The sequence below is a fragment of the Salvelinus alpinus genome, chromosome 9 (assembly GCF_045679555.1).
Source record: "Salvelinus alpinus chromosome 9, SLU_Salpinus.1, whole genome shotgun sequence".
NCBI lineage: Eukaryota > Metazoa > Chordata > Actinopteri > Salmoniformes > Salmonidae > Salvelinus > Salvelinus alpinus.
The window spans coordinates 14,872,069-14,890,425 of NC_092094.1; the positions used below are offsets into that span (position 1 = coordinate 14,872,069).

The 18,357-nt window shown below is 47.2% G+C and overlaps 1 protein-coding gene across 6 annotated transcripts in view; it reads left to right on the top strand.

Annotated features, from left to right (window-relative positions):
• Window positions 1-18,357, top strand: part of LOC139584363 (suppressor of tumorigenicity 7 protein homolog) — an 88,026-nt gene that overhangs the window by 22,189 nt on the left and 47,480 nt on the right. For 3 of the 6 annotated variants that reach the window (XM_071416092.1, XM_071416089.1, XM_071416088.1), the window contains one exon: window positions 7,648-7,683. The exons of the other annotated variants lie outside the window; for them this stretch is intronic. In XM_071416092.1, coding sequence (XP_071272193.1) covers window positions 7,662-7,683 — 22 coding nt within the window. In that variant the 5' untranslated portion in view covers window positions 7,648-7,661. The remainder of the gene's footprint in view (window positions 1-7,647; window positions 7,684-18,357) is intronic. 6 annotated transcript variants of the gene reach the window in all.

Below are 18,357 nucleotides of genomic sequence, written 5' to 3' on the forward strand. Positions count from 1 at the left end.
GTGGTCTGCGTCACCGGTCTTCTAGCCATCATCGATGGAGAGTGACCGCATTGTAGCCGTGCGTAATTGGCCGACTCCCACCACGGTTAAGAAGGTGCAGCGGTTTCTTGGGTTTGCCAAATCCTACCGGAGGTTTATCCGGGGTTTTGGTCAGGTAGCGGCTCCCATTACGTCACTGCTGAAGGGGGGCCCGATGAGTTTTCAGTGGTCGGCTGAGGCGGACAGGACTTTTGGTCACCTGAGGGCTCTGTTTACCTCGGCTGCCATGCTGGCCCATCCGGATCCCTCTTTGGCGTTCATAGTGGAGGTGGATGCGTCCGAGGCTGGGATAGGAGCCGTGCTCTCTCTCAGCGATCGGGTACGCCACCGAAGCTCCGCCCCTGTGCCGCCTCCTCGAAGAAGCTCAGCCCGGCGGAGCGACACTATGATGTGGGGGACCGGGAGCTGTTGGCTGTGAAGGCGTGGAGACATTGGCTTGAGGGGGCTAAACACCCTTTTCTCATCTGGACTGACCACCGCAATCTGGAGTACATCCGGGCAGCAAGGAGACTGAACCCTCGCCAGGCAAGGTGGGCCATGTTTTTCACCCGTTTTGTGTTCACCCTTTCCTACAGACCAGGCTCCCAGAATGTGAAGGCAGACGCATTGTCCCGGCTGTATGACAGAGGAGCGGCCCATGGATCCCACTCCCATACTTCCCGCCTCCTGCCTGGTGGCGCCGGTAGTGTGGGAGCTGGACGCAGAGCCCACTCTCGTCCAGTGTCCCGCTGGGCGTCTGTACGTCCCGTCTGCTGTCCGTGACCGGTTAATCTATTGGGCACACACGTCACCCTCCTCTGGGATCGGTCGGACAGTGCGCTGTTTGAGCGGGAGGTACTGATGGCTTACCTTGGCTAAGGACGTGAGGGTTTATGTTTCCTCCTGCTCGGTGTGCGCCCAGTGTAAGGCTCCTAGGCACCTGCCTAGAGGGAAGCTACACCCCTTACTCGTTCCACAACGGCCTTGGTCGCACCTGTCGGTGGATTTTCTTACCGATCTCCCCCCTCACAGGGTAACACTGCGATCCTGGTCGTTGTGGATCGGTTCTCTAAGTCCTGTCGTCTACTCCCTCTGCCCGGTCTCCCTACGGTCCTACAGACTGCGGAGGCCTTGTTTACGCACATCTTCCGGCACTACGGGGTGCCTGAGGATATAGTGTCTGATCGAGGTCCCCAGTTCACGTCTAGGGTCTGGAAGGCGTTCATGGAACGTCTGGGGGTCTCGATCAGCCTTACTTTGGGGTTTCACCCCGAGAATAATGGGCAGGTGGAGAGAGTAAACCAGGATGTGGGCATGTTTCTGCGGTCTTATTGCCAGGACCGGCCGGGGGAGTGGGCGGCGTTCGTGCCCTGGGCCGATATGGCACAGAACTCGCTTCACCACTCCTCCACTAACCTCTCTCCCTTCCAGTGCATACAGGGGTATCAGCCGGTTCTGGAGCCTTGGCATCAGAGGCAGACCGAGGCTCCTGCGGTGGACGACTGGTTCAGGTGCGCGGAGGAGACATGGGAAGCTGCCCGTGTTCACCTTCAGCGGGCCGTGCTGTGCCAAAAAAAAGAACGCAGACCATCACCGCAGTGAGGCCCTGGTGCTCGCACCGGGGGACCGGGTCTGGCTCTCGACCCGAAACCTGCCCCTCCGCCTGCCCTGCCGGAAGCTGGGTCAGCGGTTTGTGGGGCCATTTAAAGTCCTGAGGAGAGTGAACAAGGTTTGTTATAGGTTACAGCTTCCCCCCGATTACCGTATTAACCCCTCGTTCCATGTGCCTCTCCTCAGGCCGGTGGTGGCTGGCCCGCTCCAGGAGTCTGAGGTGCAGGAGGTTCCTCCGCCCCCTCTGGACATCGAGGGGGCCCCGGCATACTCCGTTCGCTCCATACTGGATTCGAGGCGTCGGGCAAGGGGCCTTCAGTATCTCATGGAGTGGGAGGGGTACGGGCCGGAGGAGAGGTGCTGGGTTCCGGTCGAGGACGTGTTGGACCCTTCAATGCTGCAGGAGTACCACTGTCTTCATCCGGATCGCCTCGCGCCTCGCCCTCCGGGTCGTCCCCGAGGCCGGTGTCGGCGTGCTGCTGGAGCCGCACGTCAAGGGGGGAGGGTACGGTCACGACGTCCACCGAAGTTGGTTCCTCTCCTCTAGATCATTGCTACTCTAATTTCCGCAACGCATTCAAAGCCCTCCCTCGCCCTCCTTTCGGGAAATCTGACCATGACTTCATTTTGTTGCTCCCAGCCTATAGACAGAAACTAAAACAGGAAACACCCGTGCTCAGGTCTGTTCAACGCTGGTCTGGCCAATCTGATTCCACGCTTCAAGGTTTCTTCAATCACGTGGACTGGGATATGTTCCGAAAAGCATCGGACAATTCCATTGATACGCTGATTCGGTCAGCGAGTTTATTAGCAAGTGCATCGGTGATGTGGTACCCACGGTGAATATTTAAACCTTTCCCAACCAGAAACCGTGGATTGATGTCAGCATTCGCTCATAACTGAAAGCGCGAACCACTGCTTTAAATCAGGGCAAGGTGACCAGAAACATGACTGAATACAAACAGTATAGCTGTTCCCTCCGCAAGGCAATCAAACAAGCTAAGCGTCAGTATAAAGACAAAGTAGAGTAGCAATTCAACGGCTCAGACACGAGAGGTATGTGGCAGGGTCTACAGTCAATCACAGACTACAAAAAGAAAACCAGCCTCGTCACGGACACCGATGTCTTGCTCCCAGACCAACTAAACAACTTCTTTGCTCGCTTTGAGGACAATACAGTGCCACTGACACGGCCCGCTACCAAAACCTGCGGGCTCTCCTTCATCGCAGCCAATGTAAGTAAAACATTTAACCGTGTTAACCCTCGCAAGGCTGCCGGCCCAGACGGCATCCCTAGCCACGTCCTCAGAGCATGCGCAGACCAGCTGGCTGGGGTGTTTACCCACATATTCAATCAATCCTTATCCCAGTCTGCTGTTCCCACATGCTTCAAGAGGGCCACCATTGTTCCTGTTCCCAAGAAAGCTGAGGTAACTGAGCTAAATGACTATCGCCCCGTAGCACTCACTTCCGTCATCATGAAGTGCTTTGAAAGACTAGTCAAGGATCATGTCACCTCCACCCTAGACCCACTCCAATTTGCTTACCACCCCAATAGGTCCACAAACGACGCAATTGCAATCACACTGCACACTGCCCTAACCCGTCTGGACAAGAGGAATACCTATGTGAGAATGCTGTTCATCGATTACAGCTCAGCATTCAACACCATAGTACCCTCCAAACTCGTCATTAAGCTCGAGACCATGGGTCTCGACCCCGCCCTGTGCAACTGGGTCCTGGACTTTCTGACGGGCCGCCCTCCAGGTGGTGAGGTTAGGAAACATCTCCACCCCGCTGATCCTCAACACTGGGGCACCACAAGGGTGTGTTCTCAGCCCTCTCCTGTACTCCCTGTTCACCCACGACTGCGTGGCCATGCACGCCTCCAACTCAATCATCAAGTTTGCAGACGACACTACAGTGGTAGGCTTGATTACCAACAACGACGAGACGGCCTCCAGGGAGGAGGTGAGGGCCCTCTGAGTGTGGTGTCAGGAAAATAACCTCACACTCAACGTCAACAAAACAAAGGAGATGATCGTGGACTTCAGGAAACAGCAGAGGGAGCACCCCCCTATCCACATCGACGGGACAGTAGTGGAGAGGGTGGAAAGTTTTTAAGTTCCTCAGCGTACACATCACGGACAAACTGAAATGGTCCACCCACACAGAAAGCGTGGTGAAGAAGGCGTAACAGCGCCTCTTCAACCTCAGGAGGCTGAAGAAATTTGGCTTGTCACCAAAAACACTCACAAACTTTTACAAATGCACAATCGAGAGCATCCTGTCGGGCTGTATCACCACCTGGTACGGCAACTGCTCCGCCCACAACCCTAAGGCTCTCCAGAGGGTAGTGAGGTCTGCACAACGCATCACAGAGGGCAAACTACCTGCCCTCCAGGACACCTACAGCACCCGATGTCACAGGAAGGCCAAAAAGATCATCAAGGACAACAACCACCCGAGCCACTGCCTGTTCACCCCGCTATCATCCAGAAGGCGAGGTCAGTACAGGTGCATCAAAGCAGGGACCGAGAGACTGAAAAACAGCTTCTATCTCAAGGCCATCAGACTGTTAAACAGCCATCACTAACATTGAGTGGCTGCTGCCAACATACAGACTCAATCTCTAGCCACTTTAATAATTAATAATTGGATGTATTACTAGTCACTTAACCTCTCTTGGCTACGTGAGGCGTTAGCGTCCCACCTCTTCAACAGCCAGTGAAACTGCTGGGCGCCAAATTCAAATACAGAAATACTCATTATAAAAATTCAGAAAACAAAACATATTTTACATAGGTTTAAAGATTAACTTCTTGTGAATCCAACCACGGTGTCAGATTTAAAACATGCTTTACGGCGAAAGCATACCTTACGATTATTTGAGAACGATTATTTGAGAACATAGCCCAGCAGACAAATCATTACAAACACTAACCAGCCAAGTAGAAGAGTTACACAAGTCAGAAATAGAGATGAAATTAATCCCTTTGATGATCTTCATATGGTTGCACTCAGCAGACATTCATTTTCTCAATAAATGTTCCTTTTGTTCGATAAAGTCTCTTTATATCCAAAAACCTCAGTTTTGTTTGCGCGTTTTCTTCAGTAATCCACAGGCTCAAACGCAGTCAAAACAGGCAGACAAAAAAATTCCAAATTGTATCCGTAAAGTTCATAGAAACATGTCAAACGATGTTTATATTCAATCCTCAGGTTGTTTTTAGCCTAAATAATCGATAATATTTCAACCGGACAATAACGTTGTCAATATAAAAGGTTAACAAGAAAGGCAATCTCTCTGTCGTGCGCATGAAAAAGCTCTGTGACACTTTAGGGTCCACTCATTCAGACTGCTCTTACTTCCTCATTTTTCAGAATACAAGCCTGAAACAATTTCTAAAGACTGTTGACATATAGTGGAAGGCGTAGGAACTGCAATTTGAGTCCTAAGTCAATGGATACTGTAATGGCATTGAATAGAAAACTACAAAACCAACAAAATAAATACTTCCCGAATTGATTTTTCTCAGGTTTTCGCCTGCCAAATCAGTTCTGATATACTCACAGACACTATTTTAACAGTTTTGGAAACTTTTGAGTGTTTTCTATCCAAATCTGCCAGTTATATGCATATCATATCTTCTGGGCCCGAGAAGCAGGCAGTTTAATTTGGGCATGCTTTTCATCCAAAATTCCGAATGCTGCCCCCTACCCTAGAGAAGTTAAACAATGCCACTTTATATAATGTTTACATACCCTACATTACTCATCTCATATGTAAATACTGTACTCTATACCATCTACTGCATCTTGCCTATGCCGTTCGGCCATCGCTCATCCATATATTTATATGTACATATTCTCAATCATTCCTTTACACTTGTGTGTGTATAAGGTAGTTATTGTGAAATTGTTAGATTACTTGTTAGATATTACTGCATGGTCGGAACTAGAAGCACAAGCATTTCGCTACACTCACATTAACATCTGCTAACCATGTGTATGTGACCAATAACATTTTATTTGATTTGAAATGCTTTTGGGAATGGGCAGATAAAGTTCAGGTCAATCCACGGAGGCAAAAAAGACAATGTCGGAGTTTAATTCAATAAGAGAAAAACGGTGAAATGGAAAGTTGAAAGAGAAGGGAGGGCCAGAAAAGTAATGCTTGGAAACGATTTGGTGAAGTGGTAAAAGAGGATGATAGCTATGCTGGCTATGTTGTGTGATGATTGTGAGGCGCTATACAAATTCTAGTCACAAGAAGGGGACTTCAAATAGGGAAGTTCAAGGGAAGTGTAACCTACTGATCAGATACTGGAAACTGAAATCTGGACACTCGCTGCAGGTTTATAACCGCTCACATAGCCTTAATATTTATGAACTACTGCAGAATGAATCATTTCTTGCAGTAGCTTAAAATGATACACCAAATGTGGGCAACATTTTGACATGGAAGTAGGAGTGGAGAAATATGATTTTTTTCTTTCAGCATCTTGAGAGAATCTGAACGCTCAGTTAGCACTTCTACAGACTGTATCTATCTTTATCAGCATCATAAAATATGATAGTATTTCAACCACACAAAATATGCATCCAAGGCGAACTGAAATCTTATCAGAAACATGTTGGGTCATTTTTACAGCTTTTTATTTCCTTACAACCCGTCAAAACAAAAACTTCACATAATTCATGAGTGGTGGTGGAGTGGTTCCAGGAAAACGACCTCTCCCTCAACGTCAACAAAATGAAGGAGCTGATTGTGGACTTCAGGAAACAGCAGAGGGAGCATGCCCCTATCCACATCAACGGGACCGCAGTGAAGAAGGTGGAAAGCCTCTGCGTTCCTCTGCGTACATATCACTGACAATATGAAATGGTCCACCCACACAGACAGTGTGGTGAAGGCGACGCAACAGCACCTCCTCAACCTCAGGAGGCTGAAGAAATTCTGCTTGGCCACTAAAACCCTCACAAACTTTTACAGATGCACAATTGAGAGCATCCTGTCGGTCTGCCCAATGCATCACCGGGGGCACACTGCCTGCCCTCCAGGACACCTAACAGCGCCCGATGTCACAGGAAGGCCAAAAAGTTCAACCAGGACATCAACCACCTGAGCCCCTGCCTTTTTTTAAACTTCCTACAGCTCTACGGGGGTGTTTGGGGGGCCATAATAGACAACCGCCATTTTGAATGTGTCCAATCAGAAACATATCCACCCCCAAAATAAAGAATAGTTGTCTAGCACTGACTTTGCTGCTAACTACTTTATTGAAAGAACATTGCTTGCTACGACTGTGATGTGGTTGTCTTACCTCGTTAAGATGAATGAGCTAATTGTAAGTCACTCTGGATAAGAGCGTCTGCTAAAAGTGTAAATGATTGGCCTGTTCCCAGTCCCGCTTGCAAACTCCAGCGCCCCCCTTTCCTCCTCTCTCCGTCCATATCTCCCTCCCCTTCTCCCTCTCTCCAGCAGCAGTCTGTCAGTGTTTCGTAGGGCTCCTGACGTCACTCTCTGTTTGCATAGCTATTGTCTTACCCATCGGGCTGCCTACCATGGCTCCAGGATTGCAGTATCTGCTTTCAGCTTTTTTTCCCGGGGGCAGTCCAGAGAGATAAATAAACAGAGGAGGAGAGGACAAGAGAAGGAGAGGAAAGCAAGAGCTAACGTAGCTACAGCAGGCAGGCTGCTACTTCTGAGTCTGGATTTTAAAATACACCTTTTCAGTGGAGAAGGAGAGTTTCTCTTCCCTCTCGTGAGGCCCCTGTTCGGCAGCTGAACTGTGTGTGTGTTGTGAGCAGTGTGTGTATGTGGAGGAAGCCCGTTTAGCGGCAAAGGGAGCGCCAACTGAGTGAGCGGAGCATCTGGGCGTCTGAGAGCGAGAGCCGGCTGGCTGGCTGGCTGCACTGTGTGCTTTGATGACCCCCTCTGTGTAGCTGCCTGCTCAACCACCCCCCCTCTCTCTCTGGCCCCCTTTTCCCCTCTCTCCTCTATCTCCATCGCAGCTCCCGACCCAGCCATGTTTGGCACAGAGTCCTCATGTAAGTACCGTACCGCCATCCTCCAGCCTCGTTTGTCTTTCTCTCTATGTGATGTGTTGTTGTCTGGTGTAACAGTGTCTGCTCCCGTCCTTCTGGGCTCTCGCTCTCCTCTCTCCATCCCTCTCTTTTTCCCCTCTCTCTGACCTTTCTGTTGTTCTCCATGTTTCCTGGTGGCAGATTGCTCGGCAAGAAAGCTGGGATCTACCATTTTGCATAAAGGGCCAATGATAGCTGGTCGTTATACAAATATCCATCTCTCCTCTGTCAATCCCTTCCTTTGCCTTCCCTCCCCTGTATTCCTCCTTTTCCTCACCATTCCTCGGTATTCCCGCACGTCACCATGTTTATCCCAGACTTATCCTGTTATGCCGTGTATATTCTCTTTTCACCTTTCTAAATGGAATGGCTTTGCTAGCTAGACTGAAATATACACCATTACTGTCTCCTTCTCGCTCTCTCTCTGTGCATGTTGTGTGTGCGTGCATTCCACGTGACATTTTTTGTTTGTTATAGATGGATATACCATGATTTTCTACAGTTTGCTTTCAGCAACCTCCTGCCATTGCAGGCAGTTCTGTCTCAATCTCTCTCCTGCTCAGTCAGGAGACATTGAGGGGGGTGGGTGTAGCATGTAGCATTTACACATGCTGAGCTAAGGCATAAAGATGCTACTGCTAGTGAGGCTCTGTGATGGTACCAATGTTTGGGTGGGTTTTGAGAGGGGTGAATGTAGCGTTCCCACATGCAAAAACATAGCATGTAGGCTATGCTATGATCTCTATCTTAGGCTAGCTAGATAGCAGAAGTGTCTGGATGGGTTTTGTGTGGGTGGGCTCCTCACTGTAGACTGTACCCCCCCCCCCCCCCCCCCTCACCCCCATTTTGAGGAGCTGTCACCATGATCTTCAGGTGGTCTGCTGTTCAATCTAGTCTCCTTTCCCCTCTGTCACGAGGAATATCCACTCTGATCTAATAGAAACTGTTGTGGCCGCACAGAGACAAATTTAGGATACTTAATTTTCTCTCCTGAAATTTAGATTAGAGATTGCATGCAACAGTCCAGCAACGAGTCCTTTTCTGTTACCGGCTTCCCTGGCTTCTAAACAGAGGAGTGGAGTACTCAGTCGTGCATCAAAATGCTGCTTCTTCATATCAAATTAATTTAATATTTTCATTTTACAGAATGTATGACTGTTAAGTGGATAAAGATGTTCTGTTATCTATCTGGGAATGTGATTTCAACTGTTAGTCTCCTGCGGAACAGGACCCCAAAGCTCGTCCTGACCTGACCTGCTGTTTTCCAGAAGAACTTAGTGTAGGTCTGTAGCCAAAAGGTGCATAACCGTAGGACCATTACCTGCCCCTATTAATCAACTGCTACTACAATGCTTAGTCTATCTGGGTAGTGTCACAAAGCAGAGTAGAGCTGGGACGATAAACCGAAAATGATCGACACAGACCATACCGATCACCTATCGCAGGCATTTATCTGATATCGTCCATTACGTTAAGTAGCCTATACTAGAGAAATGTGAAGTTTAAAATGAAATCAGGTTTCTAATATGGGTGATTTGTTCATGGGACAATTGATTGCTACAACCATCAAACTAGTAGTTTTAAAGGATAATAAAATAAACTGTGGTGCACATTATTATAAATCTTATCATTCTATCGTTATTGAATCAATTCAGGCAATTTATTGCGATATGGATTTTTGTCCATGTTGCCCAGCTCTAAAGCATAGTCGGTTTAGTCAGCCAGCTGTCTACATCAGGGCTCTCCAACCCTGCTCCTGGAGAACTACCATCCTGTAGGTTTTCACTCCAACCCTGTTCCTGGAGAACTACCATCCTGTAGGTTTTCACTCCAACCCTGTTCCTGGAGAACTACCATCCTGTAGGTTTTCACTCCAACCCTGATCTAACGCACCTGCTTCTTATAATTAGCTGGTTGATAAGCTGAATCAGGTTAGTTGCAACTGGGGTTGGAGTGAACCTACAGGAGGAGGGTACCTCTCCAGGAACAGGGTTGGAGTGAACCTACAGGAGGGTAGCTCTCCAGGAGCAGGGTTGGAGTGAACCTACAGGAGGGTAGCTCTCCAGGAGCAGGGTTGGAGTGAACCTACAGGAGGGTAGCTCTCCAGGAGCAGGGTTGGAGTGAACCTACAGGAGGGTAGCTCTCCAGGAGCAAGGTTGGAGTGAACCTACAGGAGGAGGGTACCTCTCCAGGAACAGAGTTGGAGTGAACCTACAGGAGGGTAGCTCTTTAGGAGCAGGGTTGGAGTGAACCTACAGGAGGGTAGCTCTCCAGGAAAAGGGTTGGAGAGCCTTGGGTTGGAGAGCCTACATACACTGAAATATACTTAACTTTGTAGTTTTTATTTTTTAGGTTCTAGTTCCAGATAAAGATTGTATTATGTGTGAGTGTTACTGCTGAGGAGAGATGACTCCTGTAGGTCCACTGTATATTGATCGTGTTTCAGGAGTCTTTTGTCCACCTGCTGCTGGTGGACTGTGGGTCAACCATTCCTATGACGATTGCTTTGTGGTGGTGAGCATGGTTTCTTCCATTGTCGCATAGCTAACAACAGCAGGGGACCTGGTTAGGTTTGTGCATTGACTTTTCAGTGCCTGAAGGGAGAACGGCTCATAATAATGGCCGGAACGGCGCATATGGAATGGTATCAAATACTTCTGCTCCAGCCATTACCACAAGCTTGTTCTCCCCAATTAAGGCACCACCAACCTCCTGTGCAGTGTCAAACTATGACTGAACCTACATTCAGACCAATGTCATTACACTTACCAAATGTCAGATGCAACATACTTAGAGCACATACTTCATGTGTTCTGAATAATGTTTAACATTTTATAAACGGCCTTATTTTAACTGGACCCCAGGAACAGTAGGTGCTGCCTTGGCAGGAACCAATGGGGATCCATAATAAATACAGACACTTCACTTCACTTCACTTGTGTTTTTTAACCAAATAACTCTGACTAGCATGAACTACAAACGGACTGCAATAACTCCATACAGACTTCAAAAACTATCTCCAACAGACTACGTGCACAGCATTGCAGACACAAACAACTAGACTTACACAGCAGACACAACTTCCCACACACTCAATCACAACAAAATACAGTGCTTAGCCTGTGAACTGGTGTATTCGACCCCAGTCAGTGTAACCAGAAACAACGTATCCCCTCCAGACATCTAAGTCCACCGTTACCTCCACACTTACAGAGCTCATGTTAGGACAGCTATCCCAAAGATGGACCACAGCCCGTCGTTTCAAATGGGAACAAATGAGTCATAGTGGGCAGAACAAGCAAGGAGGTGGGCAGAGCCAAGCATGAGCTAGCGTGATCCTATTGGCCTGTTCTGGCAATACATTTGCATATTTCTGTTAGGGAAAGCCTACTCTGAAGTGGGCGTGTGAAATAACTCAATTCGCCTATGCACTCCTAAACAATGCCATTTTTTTAAACTTTGGCAAAGGGTAAAGTCTACAAAACTTTATCCACTCTGTTTGTAACATATTCTAGTTTTGGGAACAGAAAACTGTGTTGAGATGAAATGTTTCATCGGTGAGAACATTTGCAGAATGTCGGCCAAAATCCGTCTCGTTCCATCTTCTCCCACTGCCGGCCACTGGGCTTGGAAACGCCAAGTGGATGCTTCACATTTATACATCTGGTGAAATATTTGTCGCATTGTTCTATTTGTGGCTATCCCCTCCCTTCCCCTGCATCGCCCATCTCCCACCAACACACACACACACACACACAAACACACACACACACACACACACACACACACACACACACACACACACACACACACAAAAGGGTCAAGGAGGAGGTCATTGACCTGGCAGTTGGGTAGCTAACAGAATGGCTACATGGACTATCTGAGCTGACTCTTAAATTGTATTTATATCTGTGCATACTCACAGGACTCTACATACTTAATCACACTGACACTCAACACATTTAACATGCGCACACATTTACACTGACTCCACACGTGCGCACACACACTCGCATACAATCATCATTACGCTGCTGCTCTGTTTATCATATATCCTGATGCCTAGTCACCTTACCCCTCTACATATCTGCCTCCAGTATTCCTGCACATTGTAAATATGGTATTGGAACTGACCCTGTATATAGCTTCTTACTTTTTCCTATTTTTATTTCTCATGATTTTGTTCTACTTTGTTATTTTACTACAGTGATATTGATTACTGTATTGTTGGGTTTGGAACTTGCAGGAAAGGCATTTCGCTGTCCTTGTGCATGTGACATTAAAACTAGAAATGTATTAGGTTTGGGTTTTGACCTCCCGTCCTCTTACCTGGTTTCATTCCGATGGCCTTTTGCCCTGCACTCTATGTAGAGGTTACTAGGAGAAATACTCCTAGAATATACACGGCATAACAGAACTGGTGGATGTACAGAGCAACAAAGAAGGCTGAAGGTGCTTTGTGTTGGTTCTGACAGGATGTAGTGTAAAAATAAAAAAAAATTAAAAAAAAAGTAACACAATACAATAACGAGGCTATATATTAGAATGCTAACATGACTACCAGTATTTTTTTTAAATGTATTTTATTTAACCAGGTAGGCCAGTTGAGAACAAGTTCTCATTTACAACTGCGACCTGGCCAAGATAAAGCAAAGCAGTGCGGCACAAACAACAACAGAGTTAAACATGGGATAAACAAACGTACAGTCAATAACACAATAGAAAAATCCAAATACAGTGTGTGCAAATGTAGTAAGATTAGGGAGGTAAGACAATAAATAGGCCATAGTGGTAAAATAATTACAATTGAGCATTAACACTGGAGTGATACATGTGCAGATGATGTGCAAGTAGGGATACTGGGGTGCAGAAGAGCAAACATAAATAACAATATGGCGATGAGGTAGTTGGGTGGGCTATTTACAGATGGGCTGTGTACAGGTGCAGTGACATGTTTCTATGAATTTTACGGATACAATTTGGATTTTTTGTCTGCCTGTTTTGACTCCGTTAGAGCCTGTGGATTACTGAAGAAAACGCGCAAACAAAACTGAGGTTTTTGGATATAAAAGAGACTTTATTTATTGAGAAAATTAATGTCTGCTGAGTGCAACCATATGAAGATCATCAAAGGGATTCATTTTATCTCTATTTCTGACTTGTGTAACTCTTCTACTTGGCTGGTTACTGTTTGTAATGATTTGTCTGCTGGGCTATGTTCTCAAATAATCGTAAGGTATGCTTTCGCCATAAAGCATTTTTGAAATCTGACACCGTGGTTGGATTCACAAGAAGTTAATCTTTAAACCTATGTAAAATATGTTTTGTTTTCTGAATTTTTATAATGAGTATTTCTGTATTTGAATTTGGCGCCCAGCAGTTTCACTGGCTGTTGAAGAGGTGGGACGCTAACGCCTCACGTAGCCAAGAGAGGTTAAGTGACTAGTAATACATCCAATTATTAATTATTAAAGTGGCTAGAGATTGAGTCTGTATGTTGGCAGCAGCCACTCAATGTTAGTGATGGCTGTTTAACAGTCTGATGGCCTTGAGATAGAAGCTGTTTTTCAGTCTCTCGGTCCCTGCTTTGATGCACCTGTACTGACCTCGCCTTCTGGATGATAGCGGGGTGAACAGGCAGTGGCTCGGGTGGTTGTTGTCCTTGATGATCTTTTTGGCATCCTGTGACATCGGGTGCTGTAGGTGTCCTGGAGGGCAGGTAGTTTGCCCTCTGTGATGCGTTGTGCAGACCTCACTACCCTCTGGAGAGCCTTAGGGTTGTGGGTGGAGCAGTTGCCGTACCAGGTGGTGATACAGCCCGACAGGATGCTCTCGATTGTGCATTTGTAAAAGTTTGTGAGTGTTTTTGGTGACAAGCCAAATTTCTTCAGCCTCCTGAGGTTGAAGAGGCGCTGTTACGCCTTCTTCACCACGCTTTCTGTGTGGGTGGACCATTTCAGTTTGTCCGTGATGTGTACGCTGAGGAACTTAAAAACTTTCCACCTTCTCCACTACTGTCCCGTCGATGTGGATAGGGGGGGGGTGCTCCCTCTGCTGTTTCCTGAAGTCCACGATCATCTCCTTTATTTTGTTGACGTTGAGTGTGAGGTTATTTTCCTGACACCACACTCCGAGGGCCCTCACCTTCTCCTTGGAGGCCGTCTCGTCGTTGTTGGTAATCAAGCCTACCACTGTAGTGTCGTCTGCAAACTTGATGATTGAGTTGGAGGCGTTCATGGCCACGCAGTCGTGGGTGAACAGGGAGTACAGGAGAGGGCTGAGAACACACCCAATGTTGAGGATCAGCGGGGTGGAGATGTTTCCTACACTCATCACCTGGGGGCGGCCCGTCAGAAAGTCCAGGACCCAGTTGCACAGGGCGGGGTCAAGACCCAGGGTCTCGAGCTTAATGACGAGTTTGGAGGGTACTATGGTGTTGAATGCTGAGCTGTAATCGATGAACAGCATTCTCACATAGGTATTCCTCTTGTCCAGATGGGTTAGGGCAGTGTGCAGTGTGATTGCGTCGTTTGTGGACCTATTGGGGCGGTAAGCAAATTGGAGTGGGTCTAGGGTATCAGGTAGGGTTGGGTTGATATGGTCTTTGACTAGTCTCTCAAAGCACTTCATGATGACGGAAGTGAGTGCTACGCGGCGGTAGTCATTTAGCTCAGTTACCTTAGCTTTCTTGGGAACAGGAACAATGGTGGCCCTCTTGAAGCATGTGGGGACAACAGACTGGGATAAGGATTGATTGAATATGTCTGTAAACAGACCAGCCAGCTGGTCTGCGCATGCTCTGAGGACGCTGCTGGGGATGCCGTCTGGGCCTGCAGCCTTGTGAGGGTTGACACGTTAAAATGTTTTGCTCACGTCGGCTGCAGTGAAGGAGAGCCCGCAGGTTTTGGTAGCGGGCCGTGTCAGTGGCACTGTGTTGTCCTCAAAGCGAGCAAAGAAGTTGTTTAGTTGGTCTGGGAGCAAGACATCCTGGTCTGCGACGGGGCTGGTTTTCCTTTTATAGTCCGTGATTGACTGTAGACCCTGCCACATACCTCTCGTGTCTGAGCCGTTGAATTGTCAGTTTTACGAGGGTATGTTTAGCAGCATGAGTGAAGGAGGCTCTGTTGCGAAATAGGAAGCCTATTCTAGATTTAATTTTGGATTGGAGATGCTTAATGTGAGTTTGGAAGGAGAGTTTACAGTTTAACCAGACACCTAGGTATTTGTAGTAGTCCACATATTCTAAGTTAGAACCGTCCAAAGTAGTGATGCTAGTCGGGCTGGCGGGTGCGGGCAGCGATCGATTGAAGAGCATGCATTTAGTTTTACTAGCATTTTAAGAGCAGTTGGAGGCCACTGAAGGAGTGTTGTATGGCATTGAAGCTCGTTTGGAGGTTTGTTAACAGTTTCCAAAGAAGGGCCAGAAGTATACAGAATGGTGTCATCTGCGTAGAGGGTGATTAGAGAATCACCAGCAGCAAGAGCGACATCATTGATATATACAGAGTTGGCCCGAGAATTGAACCCTGTGGCACCCCATAGAGACTGCCAGAGTTCCGGATAACAGGCCCTCCGATTTGACACACTGAACTCTATCTGAGAAGGTTTTGGTTTCTCAAATTACTCCCTCGCCTGGTTCACCAAGGCTATTGAGGCTCCCGATAAGAATGCGGTAATTGACAGAGTCGAAAGCCTTTGCCAGGTCGATGAAGACAGCTGCACAGTACTGTCTTTTATCAATGGCGGTTATGATATCGTTTAGGACCTTGAGCGTGGCTGAGGTGCACCCATGACCAGCTCGGAAACCAGATTGCATAGCGGAGAAGGTACGGTGGGGTTCAAAATGGTCGGTGATCTATTTGTTAACTTGGCTTTCGAAGACTTTAGAAAGGCAGGGCAGGATAGATATGGGTCTGTAGCAGTTTGGGTCTAGAGTGTCTCCCCCTTTGAAGAGGGGGATGACCGCGGCAGCTTTCCAATCTTTGGTGATCTCAGATGATACGAAAGAGAGGTTGAACAGGCTAGTAATAGGTGTTGCAACAATTGCGGGAGATCATTTTAGAAAAAGGGTCCAGATTGTCTAGCCCAGCTGATTTGTAGGGGTCCAGAGCCGTTGGCCAGGGTATGGGTAGCCAGGTGGAAAGCATGGCAAGCTGTAGAAAATGCTTATTGAAATTCTCGATTATCGTAGATTTTTTGGTGGTGACAGTGTTTCCTAGCCTCAGTGCAGTGGGCAGCTGGGAGGAGGTGCTCTTATTTTCCATGAACTTTAGTGTCCCAAAACTTTTGGGAATTTGTGCTACAAGATGCACATTTCTGTTAGGAAAGCAAAGGCGACCAGGGATCACGTGACCCCTGAACGAGATGGCCGCATGAACTAGGAGCTCCGCACAAGTAGTTTCCAATTCCTAATCTTACCTCCACTTCAAGTTTAAACTCATTTAGCTTTAGTCAAAAAGTCATGGCGGCTACAAAAGGCGACACTACAGGTGACATTTTTACCCGGACTCGAGCACTAGCGACGGAAAAAGCCTCCAAGAAGCAGCTAGCTTCAGAAAAAGCTAGCGCCATTAGCCAGGAGCAAGAGGACCCGTTCCCCCCCGAGGCCCAACGAAGGCCAACCTCGCACTCTGTCGAAGACATCTTTTCTGAGCTGAGATCCCAACGTACAGAACTCAACACTAAACTAGATGCCATTAACGCTCAGCTCAGTGCGATAGGGGGCAAGGTGACAATCCTGGAAAATGCTTTGCCTGACATAAACAACAAGATAACCATAAACGCGGGGCGCCTGGACGAGGCAGAGGGGCGAATCCTATCCACGGAAAACTTATTGACAGACGCCATGGAAACAATAGCATATGCTAAAAAAAAAATAGAGCAGCTGGAAGAGAAAACAGAGGACCTGGAAAACAGGGGGCGAAGGAATAATTGTGTTCTATTAAATCTGGGCGAAAAAGAAGAGGGAAACATGCCACTGATCCGCTACCTTCAAGACAAACTTCCCGAGTGGCTCCACCTGTCCACCGACAGACCCATAGAACTCGAGAGAGCTCACCGAGCACTGAGGCCCCCACCAGCAGCCAGACAACCACCGCGCCCAATCACCATACGTTTCTTGAGATTCACCGACAAGGAACGAGTCCTACAGGCGGCGAAAACCAACACCATTACAGTGGGAAACGCCAAACTCATCTTACTCCAGGACCTGTCAGCTGGAATACGCCGAAAGCGCCGAGAGTTTGACGAGGTGAAGAAATGCTCCATTGACCGAGGCATCTTTAGGGGATTCAAATACCCAAACGAGCTCAGGATTCTTTACCAAGGAGCCCTGCGACACTTCAAAACTCCCGAAGAGGCAAAACGTTTTTTGAAAGACAACCCCGGTCAATGAGAAATGGACCAATGACTAAATGCGATTACTATTATTACTAAAGGAGGTAAGACAACATATAGCCGATATCCAAAGACCCACCCGCCCTGCTAAATGTCATTATAGCCGTCTAATCTATATTTATGTTCCTTTAGCTGAGAGGGATAGGCTCCATATTATAACCTAGGCCTACTATATGTAGGCTGGGCTATTGATTTTATTTTCTCCCATTTTTAATGTGGTCTGGACGGGGGCTACGTTGTCATTTACCCAATGCGGGGCGGAGAGGATGAGGCATTTCTTTGGTGGGGAGGGGGAGACGTTCCCGGTTTTTTTGTTGTTGTTGTTGGAACACAGAATTGTGACTGAGCGGGGAGGTAATAGATCCAACGGGATATGTCGAGTTGTTTGGGAACTCGGCTGGGGTGTTCAGAGACTGTTATTTTATGTAAACCATTTATTTTCCTTTTATGTGAACGCAGCTGTAACTACTATCCACCTTTACCCAGAGATGACTTGCACTAAAGTTCGATTACTGTTCGATGACTAGTACCTTAAATCTATTGACATGGAACTGCCATGGTCTAGGTCATGCAATAAAACGGAAAAAGATACTATGTGCTCTAAAAAAGGAAAAAGCAGACATCGCGCTATTGCAAGAGACACACCTCTGTGATGCTGAACATGCCAAACTCCGCAGAGCTTGGGTGGGACAGGTGTATTTCTCATCTTTCAAATCCAACAGTAGAGGCACAGCCATACTGATCCATAAGAATGTTCCATTCATAATTGACAAAAACATATCTGATCCGGAGGGGAGATTTATTTTGATAACTGGGTCACTGTATGGGCAACCAATTACTCTCTTAAACATATACGCCCCTAACACAGATACTCCTGCTTTTATGTCGAAAATGATAACCCTGTTCAATGAGCATTGTGTTTCCTTTGGAGTGTTGGCCGGAGATTTTAATTGTACCCTGAACCCAACCCTAGACAAATCATCTCAAGTCCCCACCACAAATCCTAGATCTGCAAAGATGTTGAACTCTCTTACTAAAGAGATGGGACTGATAGATATCTGGAGAGAGACTAATAGCTCATCTATGGACTATACATACTACTCTAATGTCCATAACACCTACTCCCGTATAGATTACATTTTTATCCCAAAGAGTTTCATAAATTCAGCCACGTGTAGAATCGGACCCATAGCGCTTTCGGATCACGCCTTTGTCCACCTCCGCTTTGACCTCTGCAAAAAC